Source organism: Manis pentadactyla, chromosome 2 (assembly GCF_030020395.1).
Source record: "Manis pentadactyla isolate mManPen7 chromosome 2, mManPen7.hap1, whole genome shotgun sequence".
Taxonomy (NCBI): domain Eukaryota; kingdom Metazoa; phylum Chordata; class Mammalia; order Pholidota; family Manidae; genus Manis; species Manis pentadactyla.
In genome coordinates this window covers 104,156,655-104,183,682 of record NC_080020.1, presented here as the reverse complement: position 1 = coordinate 104,183,682, position 27,028 = coordinate 104,156,655, and the positions used below count along the sequence as shown (strand labels likewise).

The window sequence follows — 27,028 nt, the reverse complement described above, 5'->3', positions numbered from 1 at the left end:
ATTGGATTCAGGCAGTTTCACACTTACTAGCTATGTGCAATTACTTTAATTACCTCATTAATTTGGGCAAAATAATCTCTCTGAGCCATGGTTTCCTCATCTTTAAAATAAGGATAATAATTGATTAGCCTGGAGTTGACATTTTTGACATCATATTTAACATCCAGAGAAAATATCCAGAGTATATTATAAAACTAGTATAATTCTTATAATAATTTCTCTTAGGTTGCATAATAATGAATAAAGGAAGGAGTTGGCTTAAATTATGTTCATTTGAAATAGAATGAAAGCAATAGTTTGAGAGATGCTTTTCCATAGCTCTTTACCCACTTCTCTCAGTTGGCCACGGACATTTCAGCAATGCTTGCATAGTCTGGTAGGGATGGGAAGAGAAAGTGTTCCTACTGTTAAGTGCCTTTAGCAAAGAAAGATATATCGGTCCTCTGACACACACATGCTTTAGAACCTAAATGTCCCCATAATTTTTAAGAAAAAAAATTGGCAGCTCTAGAGTGAAGTGGGAGAATTCCAGTGAAAGAATTTGACTCTCTATTCTTTTACTGACTTACTGTGTTACCTTACGTGCATTCCTTACCCTGTTTATGTCCTACTTTCCCATGTCTAAGCAAAGGTGATGTTATTATTACAGATGTCAGAATAGTTTGAAGAAGATTTAGAAATAATTATTTAAGCAACAACAAACAAAAAGAATGTAGAATCCATTCATTACAGCTGGGTGATCCTCAAAGATCCTCAGTAAACTTCTCCATTTTGTAACTAAGCAGACCATGGCTTAGGTTAAAGGAGACAACAGCTAGTTGGTAGCAGGGTCTGGTTTTATGTGCTTTGTCTATGCTCCTGCGTTTCTGTTCTTGCCTTGGGTGTACCTCTGATCTGGCCTATTATATTGTAATGATGATTTAATTGGTAATGTCATGAAAACGGAAAGCGTTTTGGTTTGGATAAATCAAGCCAAAAACAGAAATTAAAAGGGTTCTAATGCCTAAATACTAATGAAAATACAAACTGGTAGAAAATCTCATAGAAAATAATAGGTTTGAAGGCATAGCCTTGTCTTTCAACACTATGCAACATTTATTCACCAAATTATATTCTCTTTAATCAAACTTACTGCCTTCGAGTATCAACATTTTATGTAAACCATTTTTAACTTGAGTTACTCATTTCCCTGTTTCCGTAAATAGAAAGTCCCAATTTTCTTGCTTTTAGTAAATCCTCCTCATTCCATGGTACTGAGATACTGCATGATACTGTGTCCACTGTATGGATTTTTCTAGATCTTCTCTTCTAGTTGGTGGTCAGCTATTATGGCTACTGCTTTAATGCTTCCTTTTAATACTCCTTTTCCCCTTAAGTTTGCTTCAAGGAATCATTGTGCATGGGGAAAACCTAAGTAAGTTGATTCAGTAACAAATGACTTTGAATCAGTATGACTCTGAATGAGGGTTGAAGAAATGTAAATACTGGGTTTAGTTGTGTGGTTTTTGATCCTTATCTCCAAGTATAAGGTTATTGACTGAAGAGATTCCACAGAACCAGTCTCAGCTAAAGTGATGAATGTTTAAAATAATTAAAACACATTCATATTGAATCTGTTTCTTAAACTGTGGATCCACTTGATAAACACAAAAATATCCCAACTTACTTGGTGTTACTTGGAAATGCAATGGGGCAAAATTTGTAATTAAAGAAATGAGGCAAACCTGTTTTGTTTCAAAGTTAACCCACATCCATTCCATCTGACCTTGGATAACTGTTAAAGCCAATGTCTGTTCAGTCTTGTGGCTACACTGTGAATACATACCACTGTTGTTGACTCAGTACTCAGGGTCTAAAAAAACAGTACAGATGTTTCTTTGGAAGCAGTGACTTAGATACCTATCAATCAAAAATCATATTCTTGCTTTAATGACACAATATTATGAAAACTTAACTGAAGATCTTTTATCATGTCAGACATCTGAACACTCATTTCCCTTAGCAGAATTGGTACAGGCTTCTGTTATTTGTTGTCTTACATTTTTATTTTTATTTTTGTATTTATATTATATATTTTATACAACTGATGAGTGTATTACAGGACTGTCATTAATGAATTGGTGAAGTGTTTGTTAAATACCTGTCTCACAGATGGCCATGTAATCATCAATGAACAAAGTAGAATAAACAGCTATGTGTTATATTAGTAAGTATCAGGAAAAAACCTTAAATTTATAAAACTATTTTTTTTCCCCGGATGGAACAAATAATGAATAAAAAGCTTAAATAATCAGTGGAACAATTTAGTGTTCTATGCATTCAACTTCTGTAGTATTGTTTAGATAAAATTAATTCTTGGAAGAAGAATCAGTGTGAGACTTTATGTTAATTTAAAACTATGCATGAGTAATATGGATTGTGTAATTTACAACATACTGACTCTTTTTGTTGCACCAAAAGTTCTTCCTTAGCGCCCTCCCTCCACTCACTAACCCTGCTTCATGATGTTGATACTGGGTAAAGATCCCTGTTCACCCAATTGCATCCAAAGGATGCATTGCCACACGGTTAATTAGAGATGCATTTGGGATCGATGTATTTGGATAGTCTCTATTTCTCTAGGAGATGCAGACATCTTCAAAGAGGCCATTTACAATTCATTCACACATAAGTCTACAATTTAATTCTTTTTTCTGAGATTAATCAGAATTGGTGTTGGAATTGATGTGAATCTAACCTCTTTTTTATAAAGAATGTATTTTTTCAAGTTACTTTTTCCTTGAACTGTCCATGTTTCTTTGCAGATAATACATATGTGTCAAGTTCAGAAAATGATGAAGATGTATTAGTTACTACAGAGCCAATTCCAGTGATTTTTCATAGAATATCAACAGGTAATAATAATGCACTTTTTTAAATTCCAGATTGTTTTCTTGATTATAGGTAGCTTTGTCTTTTTGTTTCTTTTATGCCTTATAAACAGATACTTATCTTTAGCATCTGTAAGTCTGGCTGTCCATACAAATTTTCTATATCTAAAGTACAATAGTTTGTTTTCCAATTTTTTAAATGCATAAATTTACAGTACTTTAAAAAAGTTCTGTTGTAATGTCTTATGTTGTTAATTTTCTTTTGTGAAAATATTTCCGTGTATCATGACACTGCTAGACAAAATGAATATTTAAAAGCATACTTAAGGCAATGAATGTAGATCCCATGAAGCATAATGAGAGTGGAAGAAATCTGTATAGTGACATTTAGTTTGACCATATTTTTATGGGAAACGAAAAATCAGACTAGCTTGTGTATTGTGTAACTCCCCAACATAATATAATTTCAAAATATTCCTTAATTCTGCAAAGGAGAAAATCACATAAGGGATGTTTTTCTACTGAAAACTTTGAATGTTTGGTAAATAGTATATTGAGAACTAAAATGATTTTTTAAACACAATTTTCTTCTAGAATTAAGAAAGACAAATGACATCAACTGTTGCCTGTCTATAAAATCCAAATTGCAGAAGGAAAATGGTGAGGTATGTCAATTATATTTCATATTTCTTCAAAACATTATAGATATGTTTTAAATTTACTACACATAGTTAATAATCAGTTTATTGTCAGATTTACAATTTATAAATTTACTATCAGCTTGTAGTTATTTAGGTTATGACTGCATATAGTGAATGAAACTTAAGCTCTCATGGCTTAGGGACTTATTGGGAAGGAGTAGTGGCCTGAAATTAACTTGAGAAGGGAGCTCCCTTTGAAATAATAGAAAGAACATCTGGTTTAAATCTAAATAAAATGCATATAAAAACTAACTTATTCTCTGTATTTTCATCAAAAAATGTAATTGGCTAGAAACATGTAACTTATAGTAACTGTATGTGGCTATACATATTTTAGTGAGACACTTAAAGTTTCATTTGTAAAAGGTGATTTCTATAGCTAAAGTAGCACAGATATTGTGTATAGTCTTATTGTTGTCCAATATTAAAACTATAAGAACAAACTAATCTCCTTTCCTCTCCTTTAAAAAATTTACTTGCATCTATAAATACTGGGACTTTAAACAAAATGAGTGCAATGGGACCAATAATTTTTTACTTTTAAAACTATGCGCTGAATATATGCGCTGAAACTCTCCCTTCCTCTTGGTGTTGTACGTTTGTTCCACACTGGGAATCACTGAGCCATACTGTTGCTAAAACCAAAAATTGTTAGCATTTTATTAAACCCAGATCCCCTTTTCGAGGTCTTTTATTTTCCTTAAGAATTTGTTATTTGGTCTAGAATTAGGGATGATTACAAAAAACTGGATTAATAGATTCCTATGTCTAAAGGAAGCTTCCATTCTCCTATATTTTAACCAGAGATAGGAATGACCCCCCATTAGTTACTTCAGAAGAATGTTCATTGTTTGTACTTCAGACACATAACAGAAGGTGGTTCAGTTAATTAGAAACTCTGACTTTGAAGTTCAAGCAAATTTAATTAAATGTCCTTTTGAAATCTGAAATCTAAAACAAATAATTTCTATATTCTGAAAGTTCTTTTCATAATATGGTTCATATTTATTTTCATAATTGGATTTTTATATTACTGCATTCAACCCTTTCATACCAGTTGTGTAGAGTTGGCAGTGGAAGTGAGAATAGTCTGGGATAAATAATGCTAAGGAACTTTTCAATAAAAAATTGAATAGGCATGAGCTTGTTGGATGCTTTCTCAGAACAAAACCAAAGTTGTAATTGATTATAAATAGTTTTTATATATACATCAAATATTAACTTGTACAACTCAGAATCAAAAAAATAGAACTCTTAAAAAAGATGTACATAGAGCTTACTGCATCCACAAAATCGTCTCTTACTACCAGAAGTATCCATGGTACTGCACCAAGGGTGTTTTTATATAAAGCACAGGTAATATGCACAAGACCTACCTGTTACAGCCACTCACTGCTTTGCTTTCAAAAGTTGACAATTAGTTTGACCATTAAAATTGTTTTCTATTGTTTTAAGGAGTCAAGACAAAACAGTACAGTGGAAGAAGATTCTGAAGGTGATAATGATTCTGAAGAGTTTTATTATGGAGGACAGGTAAGCACATCAGTTCCTCCTAGTGGAAGTCTGTGCTTATGATGTAAGAGTCCTGTGTGTTGTTCAGGGCTGTGTAATTAATGAAGAAATCTGTATAATTTATCTGTTTCTCATTTTCTACACATTTTCAGAAATTTAGGTTACTTTTGCAGTTCTTTGACTGTAATCATTCATTTACATTGAAGTTGTCTTAATTCATTATGCACGTTTTGCAGACAGCATTTAACTATGCTTTCGAATTTTACATTTCTTAAGCATATTGTGCTCAGTCAATATTCTGAATTGATGACACTTCTAACAAAGGCATGGATTAATAGTTCTAAACAGAAGATGATTAACCTTTATAATAATTGATGAGACCTAATTATTGCACATCCTTATTAGTATTTAATGTCTTCCTTTTCCTCTTATACTAATGTAAAGTGTTTGTTAAAAATTGTTGTGAAGAAACATCATAATTTATACACATGAAAAGGGCATAACCATGTGTGTGTGTGTACATACATCTATATACTCAAAAGAATTTATTATATTTTTTCAGGATAATATTACAATTTTAAACTGAGCAATTGATTTTAGGCTTTGGCTCTATATGGCGTCTTGTTCTGTTTCTATAAACTTCTTGATCAAATATGCTTTATAACTTGGGTAGTGTAATGGGAAAGTAGTATGTTACAGAAGTGCTTTAAAGCCAAAGTTGTTATTACATAAAACAATGCAAGTCAGTTTATTCATTCAGAATCAAAATCAGTAATTTGTAAGTCAATCATATGCAAGACAGTAGAGGTACAGATGGAAATAAAAGTAGGTTTCTTCTCTCCAGAAATGCTTTTTTAGCAAGGGAATACTTTTCCTAATGATTCTTTCACCATGGTAACACTTTGGCATCATTTAAAATAACTTCCAGTTTTGATTTTTGTTTACATAGCTAATTTTTATAGAGGAGAAATAAATGCTTTTCACCAGTCTGAAAGTTTTTCAGATCATCTGCTAGATGTTACTTGTTTGAATGTTTGCATTTTCTTTCTATCAAAGTAATCTAGTTTTACTTTTTAAGCATGATAAATTACACTAGATTTATTTGAACTGAGGAACTTTAGTGAATCTACTGCAGCATTATCTATAGTTTTCAGTGAAGGCAGAAGATAACCATGGCAGAACCTACAGGGTGACCTGTCCAGGAGCTGCTTTGTATTTGGTTCTTCTGCTTCTCTTCACCCCTCAGTCACTTCACACTGTCTCTTTGCATCAGGTGAACTATGATGGGGAGCTGCATAAGCACCCTCAGCTCGAAGCTGATTTGTCGGCAGTGAGAGAGATCTATGGGCCACATGCAGTTTCTCTCAGGTAAATAATGCCTTTGTGAATAAAATGTAAAATTACTTTTAATTTTAAAAGTGAGTCATTGGTAACAGAACTCCATTCTGTTAGAGCTTTTTAAGTGGAAATTTTCTTGGGCTGAATTATATTTGAACATATTTGAGAGAGATTCTATTGTGTATAAGACTCATCTTCTACAAAATGGCATATTTATGGCTGTACGGATTTTTTTTTGTACATGTGATTTAACATTACATTAAAATCTGGAGAGTTAGTTTGATAAAATACCAGTCTTAAGTAGTGTCATAATCAATTCCTGTTTTAGATTTGGCCAGCTGGGCCTGTGGTGTTATCATCAATCAAGGACACATCCTTGTGAAAAATAAGTCATGCACAGCCACCAGTAACCAAATCCCATGTGATATGGGATCAGTCCCCCCAAAAAAGAAAGGAAAAAAGACATCAGTTTACACAGTGTTTAAGTGATAATGTATTTTTCTCTGCAGTTACTTAATATCTTATTTGGTGATGATTTTTCAGACCATTTTTACAACTTTCTATCATTCAGAAGACCCCTCTATCCTTATTTACCTTTCCTTTCTCTCCTTAAGAAAAAGACTTCTGCTGCCACCATACTAGTTTCCTTCCACAAGTCAGATGTGATTATTTCAGCCTCCTGTTCTTTTATTTGGGCATCTCCAAGTCTCCATAGCATTGCAGACCCCTCTGACGACCTGATCTCAGTTCCAGTCTCGTCCATCCCAACCGGAATTATCCTGTTCTCCAAATCCAAATACTGGGATATTCCCTCCTGATTTTTGGCATTGGCACAAGCAGTTCTCTTACCATGGAACGCTTCCCTCTCGACCCTCATTGCTGTGTTCATTCATGCCCCAGTTCAGAGTTCAGCTTTTCTTTGAGTTTTACTTGAATCTCCAACAGATAAAGTATTCTGCCCTCTGGACTCCCATCACATGTGGCTCTTACCCCATTTATTATACTTCTCATGTCTGGTCGTTAGGTTTGCTTCTCTGCCTCTAGACTCAGAATTCTATGAATGTTGGGGCAGCACACTTTTTTGTTCACTGTATTTTGTTTGGGTTTGGTTTTTAATCACACTTGCAGTCCAGTACTTAGCAAAGCACAGGGTGTATGTGGAATACCGGCTGCTGGATTCTTGATTGTTCTCAAGAATTGCAGTGGTGAAAGGCATTTACATTATACAGTTGCATTCTTTTCAGCGGACATGCCAGATTCTGACAGAGCAAGCAAATACTGTTAGTTGGGAAGTATATGACACACTTAGAGTGATTAATTGCGAAATGTTTCTTTTTTTTTTTTTTTTTGTAAATAATTATTTTTTATTGAAGGGTAGTTGACACACAGTATTACATTACATTAGTTTCAGGTGTAAAACATAGTGATTCAACATTTATATACATGATAATTCTAGGTACCAGCTATCACCATACCAAGTTGTTACAATATTTTGACTATATTCCTTATGCTATACATTACATCCCGGTTACTTATTTATTTTACCATTGGAAGTGTGTACTTTTTTTTGTTTGTTTGTTTGTGAGGGCATCTCTCATATTTATTGATCAAATGGTTGTTAACAACAATAAAATCCTGTATAGGGGAGTCAGTGCTCAATGCACAATCATTAATCCACCCCAAGCCTAATTTTCGTCAGTCTCCAATCTTCTGAGGCATAACAAACAAGTTCTTAAATGGAGAACAAATCCTTACATAGTGAATAAGTTGCATAGTGAACAGTACAAGGGCAGTCATCACAGAAACTTTCGGTTTTGCTCATGCATTATGAACTATAAACAGTCAGTTCAAATATGATTACTCATTTGATTTTTATACTTGATTTATATGTGGATACCACATTTCTCTCTTTATTATTATTATTTTTAATAAAATGCTGAAGTGGTAGGTAGATACAAGATAAAGGTAGAAAACATAGTTTAGTGTTGTAAGAGAGCAAATGTAGATGATCAGGTGTGTGCCTGTAGACTATGTGTTAATCCAAGCTAGACAAGGGCAATAAAACATCCACGTATGCAGAAGATTTCTCTCAGAACAGGGGGGGTGAGGTTCTAAGCCTCACCTCTGTTGATCCCCAATTTCTCACCTGATGGCCCCCCTGCGACTGTGCCTGTCTTAGGTTGTACCTCCCTTGAGGAATCTTACCCGTCTCTGACTAACCAGTCAACTTCCCGGGCCATACAGGGAAATGTTAAGTTGGTAAGTGAGAGAGAAGCCTTATTGTTTGAAAAGGTTAGCTTTTTACTTCTTTGCATATTTATGCCCTGTGGCTTCTATGCCCAGCATTTGTCTTGAGGTGTCTTTACCACTTGGAACAATTATGATACTCGGTAAATTTGATATGAGGCACGAATTCTATTTAAGGGTTGTAATTAGGAAGGAAGAAGAAAAGCTATAGAAGTAGCAGGCGGCAGAAAACATGGGAAGATTGATTATTTCTTTGACATATCTTCTTGTAGAGTAACTTCAGCATGTATAGGTTTTAAGCTACTACTTAAATTGCACACACACATTAACATAATAGGAGTATAGTTACATAACCAAAGCATACCTGTAATTACCAGCCATCTCCAGTGAAACCAAGAAAACCAGTTAGGCACCTTAGGCATTTGTGAAAACTTATCTATGATATGGTGGATATTGTCCAACTGAACTTGAACAGTCTGAGAGAAATCAGACAAATTAAAACAACCCATTCTTGGGGAATGTTCACATCCCTTATGTTCTTTTAACAGTAAATAGTCTGTAGTTGTTAGATTTTGGAGCGCTACAATTTGCACTTCTCCTAATTCTTGATTGAGTTCCAACAGTATAGATCCAGCCAAATTTGTTTTTACTGTATGCACAGGCCAGCTTAGATACCTCCTTCCTCATTCCCATGGCAAGTCCAGGAACTGGTGGGATGAGTGCATCTACAGCTGTAGCAGGGAGGGGATCTTTGTTGGGGTTTTTTGATGATCATCTTCTGGCATGAGTCCTCCAGAGAGTGCTGATGTTGGAAGTTCTTTTTCATATCGTATCTTAGTTGATTTTCGGGGTAGCCCAATTAGGCTTTGATCCTCTGTATAAACACAAAAAGACCCTTTGCCTACACTTTTATATGCCCTTTATATCCTTGTGTAGAACTCATTGGAGGTTACCACACAGGAACTGCCCTTTTTTTTTTTTGGTATCACTAATCTACACTTACATGATGAATATTATGTTTACTAGGCTCTCCCCTATACCAGGTCCCCCCTATAAACCCCTTTACAGTCATTGTCCATCAGCATAGCAAAATGTTGTAGAATCACTACTTGCCTTCTCTGTGTTGTACAGCCCTCCCTTTTCTCCCACCCCCCCATGCATGCTAATCTTAATACCCTCCTACCTCTCCCCCCACCTTATCCCTCCCTACCACCCATCCTCCCCAGTCCCTTTCCCTTTAGTACCTGTTAGTCCATTCTTGGGTTCTGTGATTCTGCTGCTGTTTTGTTCCTTCAGTTTTTCCTTTGTTCTTATATTCCACAGATAAGTGAAATCATTTGGTATTTCTCTTTCTCCGCTTGGCTTGTTTCACTGAGCATAATACCCTCCAGCTCCATCCATGTTGCTGCAAATGGTAGGATTTGCCCTTTTCTTATGGCTGAGTAGTATTCCATTGTGTATATGTACCACATCTTCTTTATCCATTCATCTATCGATGGACATTTAGGTTGCTTCCAATTCTTGGCTATTGTAAATAGTGCTGCGATAAACATAGGGGTGCACTGATCTTTCTCATACTTGATTGCTGCATTCTTAGGGTAAATTCCTAGGAGTGCAATTCCTGGGTCAAATGGTAAATCTGTTTTGAGCATTTTGATGTATCTCCATACTGCTTTCCACAATGGTTGAACTAACTTACATTCCCACCAGCAGTGTAGGAGGGTTCCCCTTTCTCCACAGCCTCACCAACATTTGTTGTTGTTTGTCTTTTGGATGTCAGCCATCCTTACTGGTGTTAGGTGATACCTCATTGTAGTTTTAATTTGCATTTCTCTGATAATTAGCGATGTGGAGCATCTTTTCATATGTTGGTTGGCCATCTGTATTTCTGTTTCGGAGAACTGTTCAGTTCCTCTGCCCATTTTTTAATTGGGTTATTTGTTTTTTGTTTGTTGAGGCGTGTGATCTCTTTATATATTCTGGACGTCAAGCCTTTATCGGATGTGTCATTTTCAAATATATTCTCCCATACTGTAGGGTTCCTTTTTGTTCTATTGATGGTGTCTTTTGCTGTACAGAAGCTTTTCAGCTTAATATAGTCCCACTTATTCATTTTTGCTGTTGTTTTCTTTGCCCAGGGAGATATGTTCAAGAAGTGGTCACTCATGTTTATGTCTAAGAGGTTTTTGCCTATGTTTTCTTCCAAGAGTTTAATGGTTTCATGACTTACATTCAGGTCTTTGATCCATTTTGAGTTTACTTTTTTATATGGGGTTAGACGATGGTCCAGTTTCATTCTCCTACATGTAGCTGTCCAGTTTTGCAAGCACCATCTGTTGAAGAGACTGTTATTTCGCCATTGTATGTCCATGGCTCCTTTATCAAATATTAATTGACCATATATGTCTGGGTTAATGTCTGGATTCTGTAGTCTGTTCCATTGGTCTGTGGCTCTGCTCTTGTGCCAGTACCAAATTGTCTTGATTACTATGGCTTTATAGTAGAGCTTGAAGTTGGGGAGTGAGATCCCCCCTACTTTATTCTTCTTTGTCAGTATTGCTTTGGCTATTCGGGGTCTTTGGTGTTTCCATATGAATTTTTGAATTATTTGTTCCAGTTCATTGAAGAATGTTGCTGGTAGTTTCATAGAGATTGCATCAAATCTGTACATTGCTTTGGGCAGGATGGCCATTTTGACGATATTAATTCTTCCTAGCCACGAGCATGGGATGAGTTTCCATCTGTTAATGTCCCCTTTAATTTCTCTTAAGAGTGACTTGTAGTTTTCAGAGTATAAGTCTTTCACTTCTTTGGTTAAGTTTATTCCTAGGTATTTTATTTTTTTTGATGCAATTGTGAATGGAGTTGTTTTCCTGATTTCTCTTTCTGTTGGTTCATTGTTAGTGTATAGGAAAGCCACAGATTTCTGTGTATTGATTTTGTATCCTGCAACTTTGCTGTATTCCGATATCAGTTCTAGTAGTTTTGGGGTGGAGTCTTTAGGGTTTTTTATGTACATTATCATGTCATCTGCAAATAGTGACAGTTTAACTTTTACTTTACCAATCTGGATTCCTTGTATTTTTTTATTCTGTCTGGTTGCCATGGCTAGGACCTCCAGTACTATGTTAAATAACAGTGGAGAGAGTGGGCATCCCTGTCTAGTTCCCGATCTCAGAGGAAAAGCTTTCAGCTTCTCGCTGTTCAATATAATGTTGGCTGTGGGTTTATCATAGATGGCCTTTATTATGTTGAGGTACTTGCCCTCTATTCCCATTTTGCTGAGAGTTTTTAACATGAATGGATGTTGAACTTTGTCAAATGCTTTTTCAGCATCTATGGAGATGATCATGTGGTTTTTGTCTTTCTTTTTTTTTGATGTGGTGGGTGATGTTGATGGACTTTCGAATGTTGTACCATCCTTGCATTCCTGAGATGAATCCCACTTGGTCATGGTGTATGATCCTTTTGATGTATTTTTGAATTCGGTTTGCTAAGATTTTGTTGAGTATTTTTGTATCTACGTTCATCAGCGATATTGGTCTGTAGTTTTCTTTTTTGGTGGGCTCTTCACCTGGTTTTGGTATTAGGGTGATGTTAGCTTCATAGAATGAGTTTGGGAGTATCCCCTCCTCTTCTATTTTTTGGAAAAGTTTAAGGAGAATGGGTATTATGTCTTCCCTGTATGTCTGATAAAATTCCGAGGTAAATCCATCTGGCCCGGGGGTTTTGTTCTTTGGTAGTTTTTTGATTATTGCTTCAATTTTGTTGCTGGTAATTGTTCTGTTTAGATTTTCTGTTTCTTTCTGGGTCAATCTTGGAAGGTTGTATTTTTCTAGGAAGTTGTCCATTTCTCCTAGGTTTCCCAGCTTGTTAGCATATAGGTTTTCATAGTATTCTCTAATAATTCTTTGTATTTCTGTGGGGTCTGTCGTGATTTTTCCTTTCTCGTTTCTGATACTGTTGATTTGTGTTGACTCTCTTTTCTTCTTAATAAGTCTGGCTAGAGGCTTATCTATTTTGTTAATTTTCTTGAAGAACCAGCTCTTGGTTTCATTGATTTTTGCTATTGTTTTATTCTTCTCAATTTTATTTATTTCTTCTCTGATCTTTATTATGTCCCTCCTTCTGCTGATCTTAGGCCTCATTTGTTCTTCTTTTTCCAATTTCGATAATTGTGACATTAGACCATTCATTTGGGATTGTTCTTCCTTTTTTAAATATGCTTGGATTGCTATATACTTTCCTCTTAAGACTGCTTTTGCTGTGTCCCACAGAAGTTGGGGCTTAGTGTTGTTGTTGTCATTTGTTTCCATATATTGCTGGATCTCCATTTTGATTTGATCATTGATCCATTGATTATTTAGGAGCGTGTTGTTAAGCCTCCATGTGTTTGTGAGCCTGTTTGCTTCTTTTGTACAGTTTATTTCTAGTTTTATACCTTTGTGGTCTGAAAAGTTGGTTGGTAGGATTTCAATCTTTTGGAATTTTCTGAGGCTCTTTTTGTGGCCTAGTATGTGGTCTATTCTGGAGAATGTTCCATGTGCACTTGAGAAGAATGTATATCCTGCTGCTTTTGGATGTAGAGTTCTATAGATGTCTATTAGGTCCATCTGCTCTACTGTGTTGTTCAGTGCTTCCGTGTCCTTACTTATTTTCTGCCCAGTGGATCTATCCTTTGGGGTGAGTGGTGTGTTGAAGTCTCCTAGAATGAATGCATTGCAGTCTATTTCCCCCTTTAGTTCTGTTAGTATTTGTTTCACATATGCTGGTGCTCCTGTGTTGGGTGCGTATATATTTAGAATGGTTATATCCTCTTGTTGGACTGAGCCCTTTGTCATTATGTAGTGTCCTTCTTTATCTCTTGTTAACATTCTTTGTTTTGAAGTCTATTTTGTCTGATATTAGTACTGCAACCCCTGCTTTCTTCTCGCTGTTGTTTGCTTGAAATATGTTTTTCCATCCTTTGACTTTTAGTCTGTACATGTCTTTGGGTTTGAGGTGAGTTTCTTGTAAGCAGCATATAGATGGATCTTGCTTTTTTATCCATTCTATTACTCTGTGTCTTTTGATTGGTGCATTCAGCCCATTAACATTTAGGGTGACTATTGAAAGATATGTACTTATTGCCATTGCAGGCTTTAAATTTGTGGTTACCAAAGGTTCAAGGTTAGCCTCTTTAGTATCTTACTGCCTAAATTAGCTCGCTTATTGAGCTCTTATATACACTGTCTGGAGATTCTTTTCTTCTCTCCCTTCTTATTCCTCCTCCTCGATTCTTCATATGTTGGGTGTTTTGTGCTGTGCTCCCTGTAGGAGTGCTCCCATCTAGAGCAGTCCCTGTAAGATGTTCTGTAGAGGTGGTTTGTGGGAAGCAAATTCCCTCAGCCTTTGTTTGTCTGGGAATTGTTTTATCCCACCATCTTATTTGAATGATAGTCGTGCTGGATACAGTATCCTTGGTTCAAGGCCCTTCTGTTTCATTGTATTAAATATATCATGCCATTCTCTTCTGGCCTGTAGTGTTTCTGTTGAGAAATCTGATGTTAGCCTGATGGGTTTTCCTTTATAGGTGACCTTTTTCTCTCTAGCTGCCTTTAAAACTCTTTCCTTGTCCTTGATCTGTGCCGTTTTAATTATTATGTGTCTTGGTGTTGTCCTCCTTGGATCCTTTCTGTTGGGGGTTCTGTGTATTTCCGTGGTCTGTTCGATTATTTCCTCCCCCATTTTGGGGAAGTTTTCAGCAATTATTTCTTCTAAGGTACTTTCCATCTCTTTTCCTCTCTCTTCTTCTTCTGGGACCCCTATAATACGGATATTGTTCCTTTTGGATTGGTCACACAGTTCTCTTTATATTGTTTCATTCCTGGAGATCCTTTTGTCTCTCTCTATGTCAGCTTCTATGCGTTCCTGTTCTCTGGTTTCAATTCCATCAATGGCCTCTTGCATCCTATCCATTCTGCTTATAAACCTTTCCAGAGTTTGTTTCATTTCTGTAATCTCCTTTCTGGCATCTGTGATCTCCCTCCGGACTTCATCCCATTTCTCTTGCGTATTTCTCTGCATTTCTGTCAGCATGTTTATGATTCTTATTTTGAATTCTTTGTCAGGAAGACTTGTTATGTCTGTCTCCTTCTCTGGTGTTGTTTCTGTGATCTTTGTCTGCCTGTAGCTTTGCCTTTTCATGGTGATAGGAATAGTTTGCAGAGCTGGGACGAGTTTTGGCTGGAAGAACTTCCCTTCTTGTTTGTTTGTGGCCCTCCTCTCCTGGGAGAACAGCGACCTCTAGTGGCTTGTGCTGGGCAGCTGCATGCAGACAGGGTTTCTCCTTCCTGCCTGGCTGCTATGGAGTTTATCTCCGTTGTTGCTGTGGGCGTTGCCTGGCTCGGGCAGCTGCTCCAAAGTGGTGGAGTCGTTGGAAGGGGAGCGGCTGGGAGGCCATTTATCTCCGTAAGGGGCCTCCCTGCTCCCTACAGCCCAGGGGTTAGGGTGCCCAGAGATCCCCGGATTCCCTACCTCTGGATTAAGTGCCCCGCCCTGCCCCTTTAAGACTTCCAAAAAGCACCTGCCAAAGCAAAACAACCACCACAAAAAAAGAAAAAAAAAATTTTTTAATTAAAAAAAAATAAGGTGGCCACTCGTTTTTCTTTATTCTCCGGCGCCAGCCTCAGGCATCTGCTCACCGGTCTTGCTGCCCTGTTTCCCTAGTATTGGGGTCCCTATCCCTTTAAGACTTCCAAAAAGCGCTCGCCAAAGCAAAACAGCAAAAAAAAAAAAGGTCGTTCGCTTTTCTGGTGTCCTCCGGCGCCAGGCCTCCAGTGCCCACTCACTGTTCTTGCTGCCCTGTTTACCTAGTACTGGGTCCCTATCCCTTTAAGACCTCGAAAAAGCGCTCGCCAAAACAAAACAGAAAAAAAAAAAAATTGGTCACTCGCTTTTCTTATGTCCTCCGGTGCCCGCTCACTGTTCTTGCTGCCCTGTTTCCCTAGTACTGGGTCCCTATCCCTTTAAGACCTCGAAAAAGCGCTCGCCAAAACAAAACAGAAAAAAAAAAAAAATTGGTCACTCGCTTTTCTTATGTCCTCCGGTGCCCGCTCACTGTTCTTGCTGCCCTGTTTCCCTAGTATCCAGGGCCCCCTGCGCACACACTGTGTCTGCACTTTGGCCCGGATGGCTGGGGGTGGGTGTTCGGCAGTCCTGGGCTCCGTCTCCCTCCTGCTCTGCCTATTCTTCTCCCGCCGGGAGCTGGGGTAAGGGCGCTCGGCTCCCGCCGGGCCGGGGCTTGTATCTTACCCCCTTCACGAGGCGCTGGGTTCTCTCAGGTGCGGATGTGGTCTGGATATTGTCCTGTGTCCTCTGGTCTTTATTCTAGGAAGAGTTGTCTTTGTTATATTTTCATAGATATATGTGTTTTTGGGAGGAGATTTCCGCTGGTCTACTCATGCCGCCATCTTCCAGTCTCCCCGGAAATGTTTCATTTTTAACTACAGAAACAGAAACTCACAACCACTTGCAGCCTAAATAAATTGGGGTCGTATACCCCACTCACAGTGGTATTTGCGGCCGCAATTGTGTGAGAGTGATTGGGATTATCCTTTATGAAGGAAATCTTTGCAATTTCCCAAGTTTTAGCAAATTACCTTCAATCATTTCACAGTTGATCTCTACTGTGGCTCCAGGACAGGGAATCTGGATATTCAATAAGTGTTTTAGAATGAGTAGATGAAGGCCATAGAGAGTTAGCAATAAACAGTCCAAAACAAAAATTGATTTTTTTAACTTTGGTCAAATTTTGCTTGAAAACCTAAAACTTTAACCACAGTAATCTAACTCCCTCTCCCGCACTTAAAAAAAAAATGCATGCGATATAATTAATCATACAATACAAATGTAGAATTCAGCTTCTTTTCATTTGAAATACATATTTTTGCTTAGAAGATTACCTTAAAACACGTTGATTGCTTTTTATAGGTGTTTTTTTTAACACACTTTACATGCTTGTGTAGGTCCCAGTCGTACTGTCATGTATGTATGGAATTTTTTTGTTTTTCACCGTGTATTAAGCATCTATGATCATCTCTGTTAATATTTTTCATTATTAATAAAATTATTGATAATTTGTCAGTTGTTAAAATTAGGTAAATATTTGAAATTTCAATCAAATGAAGTGTCAAATTTCAAAATGGTTTTGATTTTTTCCCCCTTGCCATTTCACTTACAACTTTTAATCCAGTTTTAAATCTTAATGAATGCGAGGCATGTTCTTGCATGCTCTAGATTTTCTTTAGCTACCGCGGATGTTTCCAGAATAAATAACCTCCCAGAGGCCTCATGGTAAAAAGGTGAATCACAGCAGGATAAGTTTGATTTATTTAAAGTAAATAAGAGTGAATTTACTGTCTAGTCTCAAATACTGAGACTTGCACACATGGGAAAAGTGGTTAGGCCTAAGGTCTTAGAATCATCTTCCTTGCAAAGTTCTAAGTCTATTGAAAACAGACTGTTCTAATTAGCTGTTCTTTTACTTAATTGAGGTTTATAAGAACTTAATGGAGTTTGAAGAGCAAAAGTACCTCAGTATGCATAATAGGCTATTTGGTGTCATTTTTTTAATTTGACATCTAATGAGAAAGGCAGCTAAGCACATCTAAATTCTACGTAAGAGATGGAAGGAACTGAGAGTGCCTCCACTGAGGCAAAGCCCTCTTAAAGTAGGTTGAAGGACGATACAGAAAAAGCGACTGATGATAAATTACACAGGTGCTTTCAGCGTTACGAGGCCGTATCGACCAAAACGGAGGACTGGGTGTGCTGAACTGCACTTGTAAACATTGATGACAAATCAGATCCGTAGGCTTTTTTGTATAGGGAGTGAATTCAGTCTCTGGGGGAACATTATGATCAGTCTGAATATGTCTCGTCTTGAATCCTGCAACCAAGTAAGAGTATTTTTATGTTTTTCATTATAAACATACTCCTATGGCCATGTTATTTACAAAAAAAATATTTATTTTATCAGGGCCATCTGGAAACAATTTGAGGTTAATATTTTTAGGGAGGTAAGGAATTCCAGTCACAAATAAATGACTTGGACCATTTGCTTATGCTGTTTCATACTTGAACCTCATATAAAATATCTTTCACTTTATGACCATACTATCTTGTATTTTAAAAATTGAAGCCATGGGTAATATTCTAACTTTTTTATTGTGACTACTGCTTAATGTAGGTTGGAAATTTGTAAGATTGTGACTGTTCAGCGTTTCAATCACTTTTTGAGGGTGGATGATTGTAATAGGGCCTTTTGGAGTTGAGGTTTTGGAGGACAGCGTTCTGAGAATTTAAGGCTTGAGGAGGCCATACTACTATATCCAGGTCCACCACCCAAACATGTATCTCCTAAAGAAAAGAGAGAGAAAGGGAAAGAAAGAAAAGAGCACATAAGTCAAGATGGATCCCTTAATTTCTCTGGATTTCCATGTTTCTATTTGTAGTGGTGAGTAGGACTAGTTACAGTCCTTTTGGTTCTCCTCTTCTGGCACTTGGTAGGTTGTATTTCCCCATCCGTTTCAATGTTAAGAGAGGCCACACAACTAGTTTATCCACTTGACTGTGTCACTGTGCACCCTTTAGTGACTGCAGTGAGCGGCATCCCCACTCCCAATAACCATGCAGGGTGAATGAGAGATAAATCCTTTTCATCGTTAAATAACTTGAGATTTTGAGGATGTTTCTTAATACATCATTAATTAACCTACACTGAAATACATCATTCATCAAAAGAAGATCCTGGGCTGGGTGTTTGGAATGTCCTTCCCAGAATATTGATTCTCCCACCTCTGTCTCTTAGAGTCCAGGGAAATAACAGTCTGACTCTGAAAACCAGAGGAAGTAGTGACAGGTGGCACGTGGAAGAAAGGGACAGAGGGGACACTCTTTCCCAGAACCACTGGCCTCTAACCTAGGTGTAAGCTTCAGAAGTCAGGTCCCAGTCAGTCAACTCTGCTCCCAATGCCTGTACTTTTTCCAGCAAAACCAAGGATTTTTAAGCTGAGGGCAGAGGTGTAGCAGCTGTGTAGACTGTACCTCTCTAAATGTTCTTATTCCATGTGGGCTTCCTTATCTGCATCTGCTTTTTAAATTCTTCACAGCCCTTGTTGTCCTTGAGAGAAATTTACAGCTAATGTAGATACAGTTTTGCAAATGCTTCAATCTGCCAATATAGCATCCTAACTACTGAGTTTGCATATTTCTTGGCCCATTCACAAATGTCTCCCCCACACTAAACAGAACACACACACATTCAGTAGGCATGCCAAGACAGACACACAAACTGTTGAATTTCAGATGTCATAGGAGGTGTATTTTTTTTTTCTGGGTCTGAATTCCCTTTTTAAAAAATTTATTATTTATTTATTTTGGTATCATTAATCTACAATTACATGAAGAACACTATGTTTACTAGACTCCCCCCCACATGCCCCTTCACAGTCACTGTCCATCAGCGTAGTAAGATGCTGTAAAATCACTACTTGTCTTCTCTGTGTTGCACATCCCTCCTTATGCCCCCCCACACACTATACATGCTAATCATAATGCCCCCTTTCTTTTTCCCTGCCCATATCCCTCCCTTCCTACCCATCCTCCCCAGTCCCTTTCCCTTTGGTAACTGTTAGTCCATTCTTGGGTTGTGTGATTCTGCTGCTGTTTCGTTCCTTCAGTTTTCCTTTGTTCTTATACTCCACATATGAGTGAAATCATTTGGTACTTGTCTTTCTCTGCCTGGCTTATTTCACTGAGCATAATACCCTCTAGCTCCATCCATGTTGTTGCAAATGGTAGGATGTTTTTTTCTTATGGCTGAATAATATTCCATTGTGTATATGTACCACATCTTCTTTATCCATTCTTCTACTGATGGACATTTAGGTTGCTTCCATATCTTGGCTATTGTAAATAGTGCAGCAATAAACATAGGGGTGCATCTGTCTTTTCAAGCTGGAGTGCTGCATTCTTAGGGTAAATTCCTAGAAGTAGAATTCCTGGGTCAAATGGTAAGTCTATTTTGAGCATTTTGAGGAACCTCCATACTGCTTTCCACAATGGTTGAACTAATTTACATTCCCACCAGCAGTGTAGGAGGGTTCCCCTTTCTCCACAACCTTGCCACCATTTGTTGTTTGTCTTTTCGATGATGGCGATCCTTACTGGTGTGAGGTGATATCTCATTGTGGTTTTAATTTGCATTTCTCTGATGACAAGTGATGTGGAGCATCTTTTCATGTGTCTGTTGGCCATCTGAATTTCTTATTTAGAGAACTGTCTATTCAGCTCCTCTGCCCATTTTTTAATTGGATTATTTGCTTTTTGTTTGTTGAGGTGTGTGAGCTCTTTATATATTTTGGATGTCAACCCTTTTTCGGATCTGTCATTTATGAATATATTCTCCCATACTGCAGGATGCCTTTTTGTTTATTGATGATGTCCTTTGCTGTACAGAAGCTTTTTAGCTTGATATAGTCCCACCTGTTCATTTTTGCTTTTGCTTCCCTTTCCTGGAGAGATATGTTCATGAAGAAGTCACCCATGTTTATGTCTAAGAGATTTTTGCCTATGTTTTTTTCTAAAAGTTTTATGGTTTCATGACTTTATGGTTTCATTCAGGTCTTTGATCCATTTTGAATTTACTTTTGTGTATGGGGTTAGGCAGTGATCCAGTTTCATTCTCTTACATGTAGCTGTCCAGTTTTGCCAGCACCATCTGTTGAAGAGACTGTCATTTCCCCATTGTATATCCCCGGCTCCTTTATCGTATATTAATTGACCATATATGTTTGGGTTAATGTTTTGAGTCTCTATTCTGTTCCACTGGTCTGTGGCTCTGTTTTTGTGCCAGTACCAAATTGTCTTGATTACTGTGGCTTTGTAGTAGAGCTTGAAGTTGGGGAGCGAGATCCCCCCCACTTTATTCTTCCTTCTCAGGATTGGGATCTTTGGTGGTTCCATATGAATTTTAGAACTATTTGTTCCAGTTCATTGAAGAATCCTGTTGGTGATTTGATAGGGATTGCATCGAATCTGTATATTGCTTTGGGCATGATGGCCATTTTGACGATATTAATTCTTCCTAGCCAGGAGCATGGGATGAGTTTCCATTTGTTAGTGTCCTCTTTAATTTCTCTTAAGAGTGTCTTGTAGTTTTCAGGGTATAAGTCTTTCACTTCCTTGGTTAGGTTTAGTCCTAGGTATTTTATTCTTTTTGATGCTATTGTGAATGGAATTGTTTTCCTGATTTCTCTTTCTATTAGTTCATTGTTAGTGTATAGGAAAGCTACCGATTTCTGTGTGTTAATTTTGTATCCTGCAACTTTGCTGAATTCTGATATTAGTTCTAGTAGTTTTGGGGTGGAGTCTTTAGAGTTTTTTATGTACAATATCATGTCATCTGCAAATAGTGACAGTTTGACTTCTTCTTTACCAATCTGGATTCCTTGTATCTCTTTGTTTTGTCTGATTGCTGTGGCTAGGACCTCCAGTACTATGTTGAATTAACAGTGGGGAGAGTGGGCATCCCTGTCTTGTTCCCAATCTCAGAGGAAAAGCTTTCAGCCTCTCGCTGTTCAGTATGATGTTAGCTGTGGGTTTATCATATATGGCCTTTATTATGTTGAGGTACTTGCCCTCTATGCCCATTTTGTTGAGAGTTTTTATCATGAATGGTTGTTGAATTTTGTCAAATGCTTTTTCAGCATCTATGGAAATGATCATGTGGTTTTTGTCCTTCTTTTTGTTGATGTGGTGGATGATGTTGATGGGGAAGTGTATTTTTTGTTCTTAAAATATATTACTTCTGAAAATATAATGAACCAGTTGTTAAAAGCAGAAATAAATAAATAGCAATAGAAGTTTATTTCCCAAGAACCTGTTGTGGAGTTTCATGTGTGTGTGTCTATACATATAATTTCTTAGACAGTTAATAAAGGAAGACCAGATATCTAAAATATATTTTTATACCAGCACAGTCACTGCTAATTTTGGTCACACAGTATTATAAAATATCTCAACAACATAATGAATAGAGAAAAGAGGAGCAACACAGATGGCCTAACATTTATTATGTTGTGAGAAGGTACATTGTGTTTCCTTAATGAGGAAATGTATTGATTAGTTCCATTAAGAAAACATGAAAATGAATTGCTGGAATTCTAGCACATAGTGCCTTCAAAAATACGTTCATAGAAGAGTATATTTCACATATACATATTCTGAAATGAACTAGGTTGTATGTAAATATTCAAAATCAAATGATGAGGTTTCAAGATACGGTGATTCAAAGAGTAGCTCAGATATCTGGGAATTTGTGGAGCAGTTTTTTTTCAAACCCTCAGTTTCAGAGTAAAACAACTGCATCAGATAATTTCTGTGTTGTTTTCCTTTTCTTAAAAAAGTATTCAAGCTGCATTTGATGTGATCTTTTTACAGAGAGTAAATATAGGCAAATACATGAAATTATTTGGAGTTATTATAAAGCCAATATGGTATTCAGGACACAATCAAGATATCTAGCTGTACAATTCAAGTTACATTCATATTTCAAGCTTTCGTCTTGATTCTGCATTTGCTATTCATGAGATCCGTGGCTACTGAAGTTATTCAGATATAGAAGCAATCGTGATGACAGGGTCGCTGCATCTGGACAAACTGTAATCAGGCTTTGAAGTGTCGCAGCGGGAAATGTGAAATTACTGGCATTGTATAAAAAGGGCATCACAACGAAAATTGGTTTGCATATACACAGTGTTTTTGTGAATTCTTTGAAGTGTGGCATAAAACAAAAAGTGTAACTATTTACAGATCTACACCTGCAGAATCGAGTTAATTGCAAACCGTTAATGCCTCTGCCTCAAAATTCTGTATTTGTGCTCTGCTATGGTGAAGAGCATTTGTAACCCTCTATTTCCTTTTTTTTAAAGAAATGGTACTGTTAGAAATTGGGAAGATACTAAACATGTAACCAAGAAAGTGTTGAAGAAATATGAAGAATAATTTAAAATTCACATATTAAAGGTTTTTAAATAATGTATGTCACATTTTGATCATGACTTTGTGACACAGCCTGTTAAAGTGGCCTAGAAAACTATGAAGAAAATAGCCGAGGGAAGGTTCTTACTGATTTTTGTTATCTCTGATTCCTTTACCATCAGAAATAAATTGAGCAAAAGTTACTCTCCCTTACAAAACTGGCAGTGATGGGAGAAAAAAATATGCCTGGTGAAGAGGAGGATGTGGGAAATGGTGACTTTGCTGGTGTGATTACAAATTGTTATAACCTTTTAAAATAGTAATTAAGAAATATATATATATATATAAACTGTTTTTTCACTCAGTAATCCTAGAAATTCTGTGAGAAGACAGATGCATGTAGAGTTTTATCTGGAGGGCTATTTCTTTGTGTAAAAAAAATTCAGAAGCACCTTGATGTTTTATTATATGATTATTGTTATACAAATACAACCATTTAACTTTACAATTTTAAAGAATAATTTACAGTAAAGAAAACACTGATTTTAGAAGAAGTGAAGAGCAGGACAAAAATCTTTCTATACCATATTATCTTTATATATATGAAAGAGACTGAAATGAGATCTAAGCGAAAAAAATGATCTCTCAGTGGGGTTATTGAAAGTTACTTTTTTCTGTTTTTCTGTGTCTGGTATTTTATAAAATGAGCCTGTATTATCTTTGTAATGAGATAAAGTAGATGTGTTTTTAGAAAGTAAATTATATTTTTTGTAAAAATAAGTCTTACCCACAATCTAGAGTTAATATATAAATACTCCTTTTACTTTCTGGTTCCTATTTCTCTTTATTAAAAAAGGCAATAAAAATCATATGTTTTTGGTAATCTATCTGCTTGCTCAGTTAATATATTTAGAACACTTCCCTTCGGATAGTAAATGTTTTCATATCTTTGATAATGGGAAAATTCTTTTATCATGGCAACATGCTCTGGTTTAAGTATTTCCTTATTATTCAGTATTCACTTTTTTCCAACTTCTGTGCTTAAATACATTTTTCTAGGTAAAAGTTTGCACTTATTTTTTTACAATTTTCTTGGGAATGCTTGTAGTAAGGGCCTCTTCACCCCACTGAAATGTCTCTTGAACATCATTAGTCATCTATCATCATCATCACCTTTATGGCTTTTTCTTTGACAAGAGATATTTGAATTTTTATATTTATTATGTATAATTTGCTGATGTTCACTGTCAGCAAATTATGACCCCTGGGCTATGGGGCCTGTTTTTGAATAGCCTGTGAGCTACACACAGTGTTTGCTTTTTTAAAGGGTTGCAAAAAAAACAAAAAACAAAAACAGAAACAAAAAGAGGGAATATGTGATAGAGAATCTATGTGGCCTGCAAAAGCCTTAAATATTTACTATCTTGATCTATATAGGAAAAGTTTGCTGAACCCTGGACTAGAGGCATAGAAGAATGGTTCATTTGCTTGGTCCTTATTCTTGTCATAGTGTCTGTATAATTTCATAACTAAATTGGCTTATTTTTTAATCTAAATTTGCATCTCACCTTTAAGTTTGCATAAGGTTATAAAGTTTCTTATCCTTTATGAATAACACAGATGTTTTGATTCGTGCAGTGTTTTAAATTAATTGCTAAGTGAATAATTTTTCTCTCTTTTCATCTTTATATAATCTTTAAAAATATTACCATGAAAAAATAAAAATAAAAATTTCATAAATAATGAAATATGAAGTATGTTTTGATATCTTTTTAAGGGGTGAATAGAGAAAGCACAGATACTGAGTGACTATATTCTAATACATTGCTTTTTTGGGCATGGACATCAAAAACCAAGAATACCCCCTAGATTTCTTTATTTTTCAAATTACATAAAACCTTTTAATCATAAAAAATTACCTTCTCATAACCCTATGCAAATGTCACTGTTTTGTATTATATTAGCTTTACTTGAACATATAATACACAACAGTCTTCACTGAGTACTACCTGTGTGCCCGATGGTACACACAGTTCTAAAGTTGGATGTGAATTCAACACCTGAGTTAAGCACTGACGTGTCTGTCCTTTGGCAACTTGTTTCACATCCCTAAATCTCGGTTTCCTCATTTGCAAGTTTAGATAGTAATAGTATCCTCACCATAAGGCTATGATGAGGACCTAAGGAGATTATGCATTAGTGTTTGACCTGATTTCCAGCACAAAGTGACAATTTATTGACTGTTGAACCAGTTAGGCACCTGCTTAAGTAAATAGATGTCCTGATCATAAGGTTGTCATGAGGACCTAATGAAATCATCCATTAATGTTTGACCTAGTTTCCAAAACCAAGTGATAGTTTATTAAATATTAAACCAATTAAGTACCTGTGTAAGTAAATAGATACATATATTCAAATCTCGACTTTGTTAGGAATGATAGTAGGTAACATGTTATTACTCTGGGCCTTCATTAATGAGTTTTAGTTGTACATGGTGGTCATCAATAGTGCACTGTGATCACATGTACATAAAATTCTTCAAACAATGTCTGGCATGTAAGTGCTCAACCAATATTGGATATTAACTTTTATCATTTCAGTTATATCTGTAATTTTCTCCCTCACTATGTATGGCATTTGTGACTTAAGAATTTTATAGAAATGTCAAAAATACAGATGCTTGTCTATGGAGAATGTAAAAAACTATTAATTTTATGTTCTTTCTTTAACTTTTAAAATATGTGCTTGTTTTTGTCACTACCTGGGCTGTAGAAAAAGTTGGTCTTTATAATGTCTTCATGTGGAACATACAGTTGTTACTTGTTTTAATTTTGATATGTGCTGCCTGTTAAAGCACAGTGACGTGTAAGTGGCAGAGCACCTGAATCAGATTCAGAACTGCTGATGTTGAATGTGGCAGAATCACGGACCAGTAAATTATCCTCCCTCCTGACCCCATGCCAGAAACTCCTTTCTTACCTGTAGAAGCAGCTCCATCTGCAGAGAACACAGTGAAGACAGAGTGGACATATAAGAAGACTGGTTAATCTGCTACAGAGAACTGGGGATGTGTGAAATTATGAACCAAACAACTCTTGAATCTATGTATGCACATGCATGTACATAAAGATAGATGTCTACGTGGTATAAATAGATCACAGAAGATAACGTCCAACTAGACTGAGTTAGTTCATTCATGTCCACAGTCACTTCTGAGCTGTCTGGGAATAATCAAGAATACAAGTTTGTGATTGAATTTAACCCAGACACATTATCTTTTAAGAAAAATGAAAGAAATTAATGTTGATCTTTGCTTTCAGGGAATATGGAGCCATTGATGATGTAGATATTGATCTGCATATTGATGTTAGCTTTCTTGATGTAAGTATCAATTTGTGCAATATGATTGGTATGTTTAAAAACGTTTACTGGAAGAAATTTAATTTCCCATAATATTATTAGTAGCGTACTGCCTTTGTTAAAGTGATTTATGAAGAAATACTTTAACTGTTTGAAGAAGCAGAGATTTTATATATATATATAGTGTTGGCTTTTTTAGCATCTTTTAATATATTCTGATACTTACAGGCTCTTATTATAGTACTTTCCTTATTTCTTAAGTTTCCACTTTTATTTTTCATATGTAGAGGGCACAAAGTAAAAGTACTTTGGTTTTCTTTTCACAAACCGGTAGGTTTTGAGATAGTTTGTAGGCCTTAATGATCTATGTATTTTTTCAAAATTAATCTTTTTTAATTTTTTAAACAAGAGCTCTAGAAGATGACTAATTTCTAATATGTTTGCATAGGAGGAAATTGCTGTGGCTTGGGAAGTGATACGAACAGAACCTATAATTGTCCGACTACACTGTTCACTTACACAGTATTTGAATGGCCCAGGTTAGTTTTATTTATCTATTTATTATTTTGAATATTAGTTGTGCATTGTGCATTAAGCAAAATTACTCTTCATTTGCTAGGTCTGAGCAGAATTGCAGCTACTTGATGATGATACTGTTGAAATATATTAGCATCCTAACAACAATGGTTTATTGCCTATATACAGAAACATATATAGATTTCATAAGTTGACAAATTGCTGTGAAATAATCACAATAAAAACTGAAAGAGAACTTTGCATATAGTAGAAGCTCAGTATATTTTGGGTTGCCCTTAGATCTAATTATAATTTTAATGTTTATTTATCTCACCTTTGATTACTGGTGAATTTAGCCTAATTAAATGTGATGTATTTCAGGTTTCTGAAAATGGAAACCTTAATAATATTTTTGTTTTCCAATACCTTAAGAGATGATTTTGCTGTATCGTAACTGGTTGC

The 27,028-nt window shown here is 36.2% G+C and overlaps 1 protein-coding gene across 3 annotated transcripts in view; it reads left to right on the top strand.

Annotated features, from left to right (window-relative positions):
- PARP8 (poly(ADP-ribose) polymerase family member 8) overlaps positions 1-27,028 on the top strand; it is a 177,402-nt gene that overhangs the window by 96,539 nt on the left and 53,835 nt on the right. For all 3 annotated transcript variants that reach the window (XR_005027730.2, XR_008995037.1, XM_036900391.2), the window contains exons 5-10: positions 2,805-2,894; positions 3,465-3,535; positions 5,027-5,104; positions 6,357-6,451; positions 26,011-26,071; positions 26,499-26,589. Coding sequence is in view for 1 of the 3 variants with exons in the window: in XM_036900391.2 (XP_036756286.2) it covers positions 2,805-2,894; positions 3,465-3,535; positions 5,027-5,104; positions 6,357-6,451; positions 26,011-26,071; positions 26,499-26,589 (486 nt within the window). In the remaining 2 variants the exon portion in view is untranslated. The remainder of the gene's footprint in view (positions 1-2,804; positions 2,895-3,464; positions 3,536-5,026; positions 5,105-6,356; positions 6,452-26,010; positions 26,072-26,498; positions 26,590-27,028) is intronic.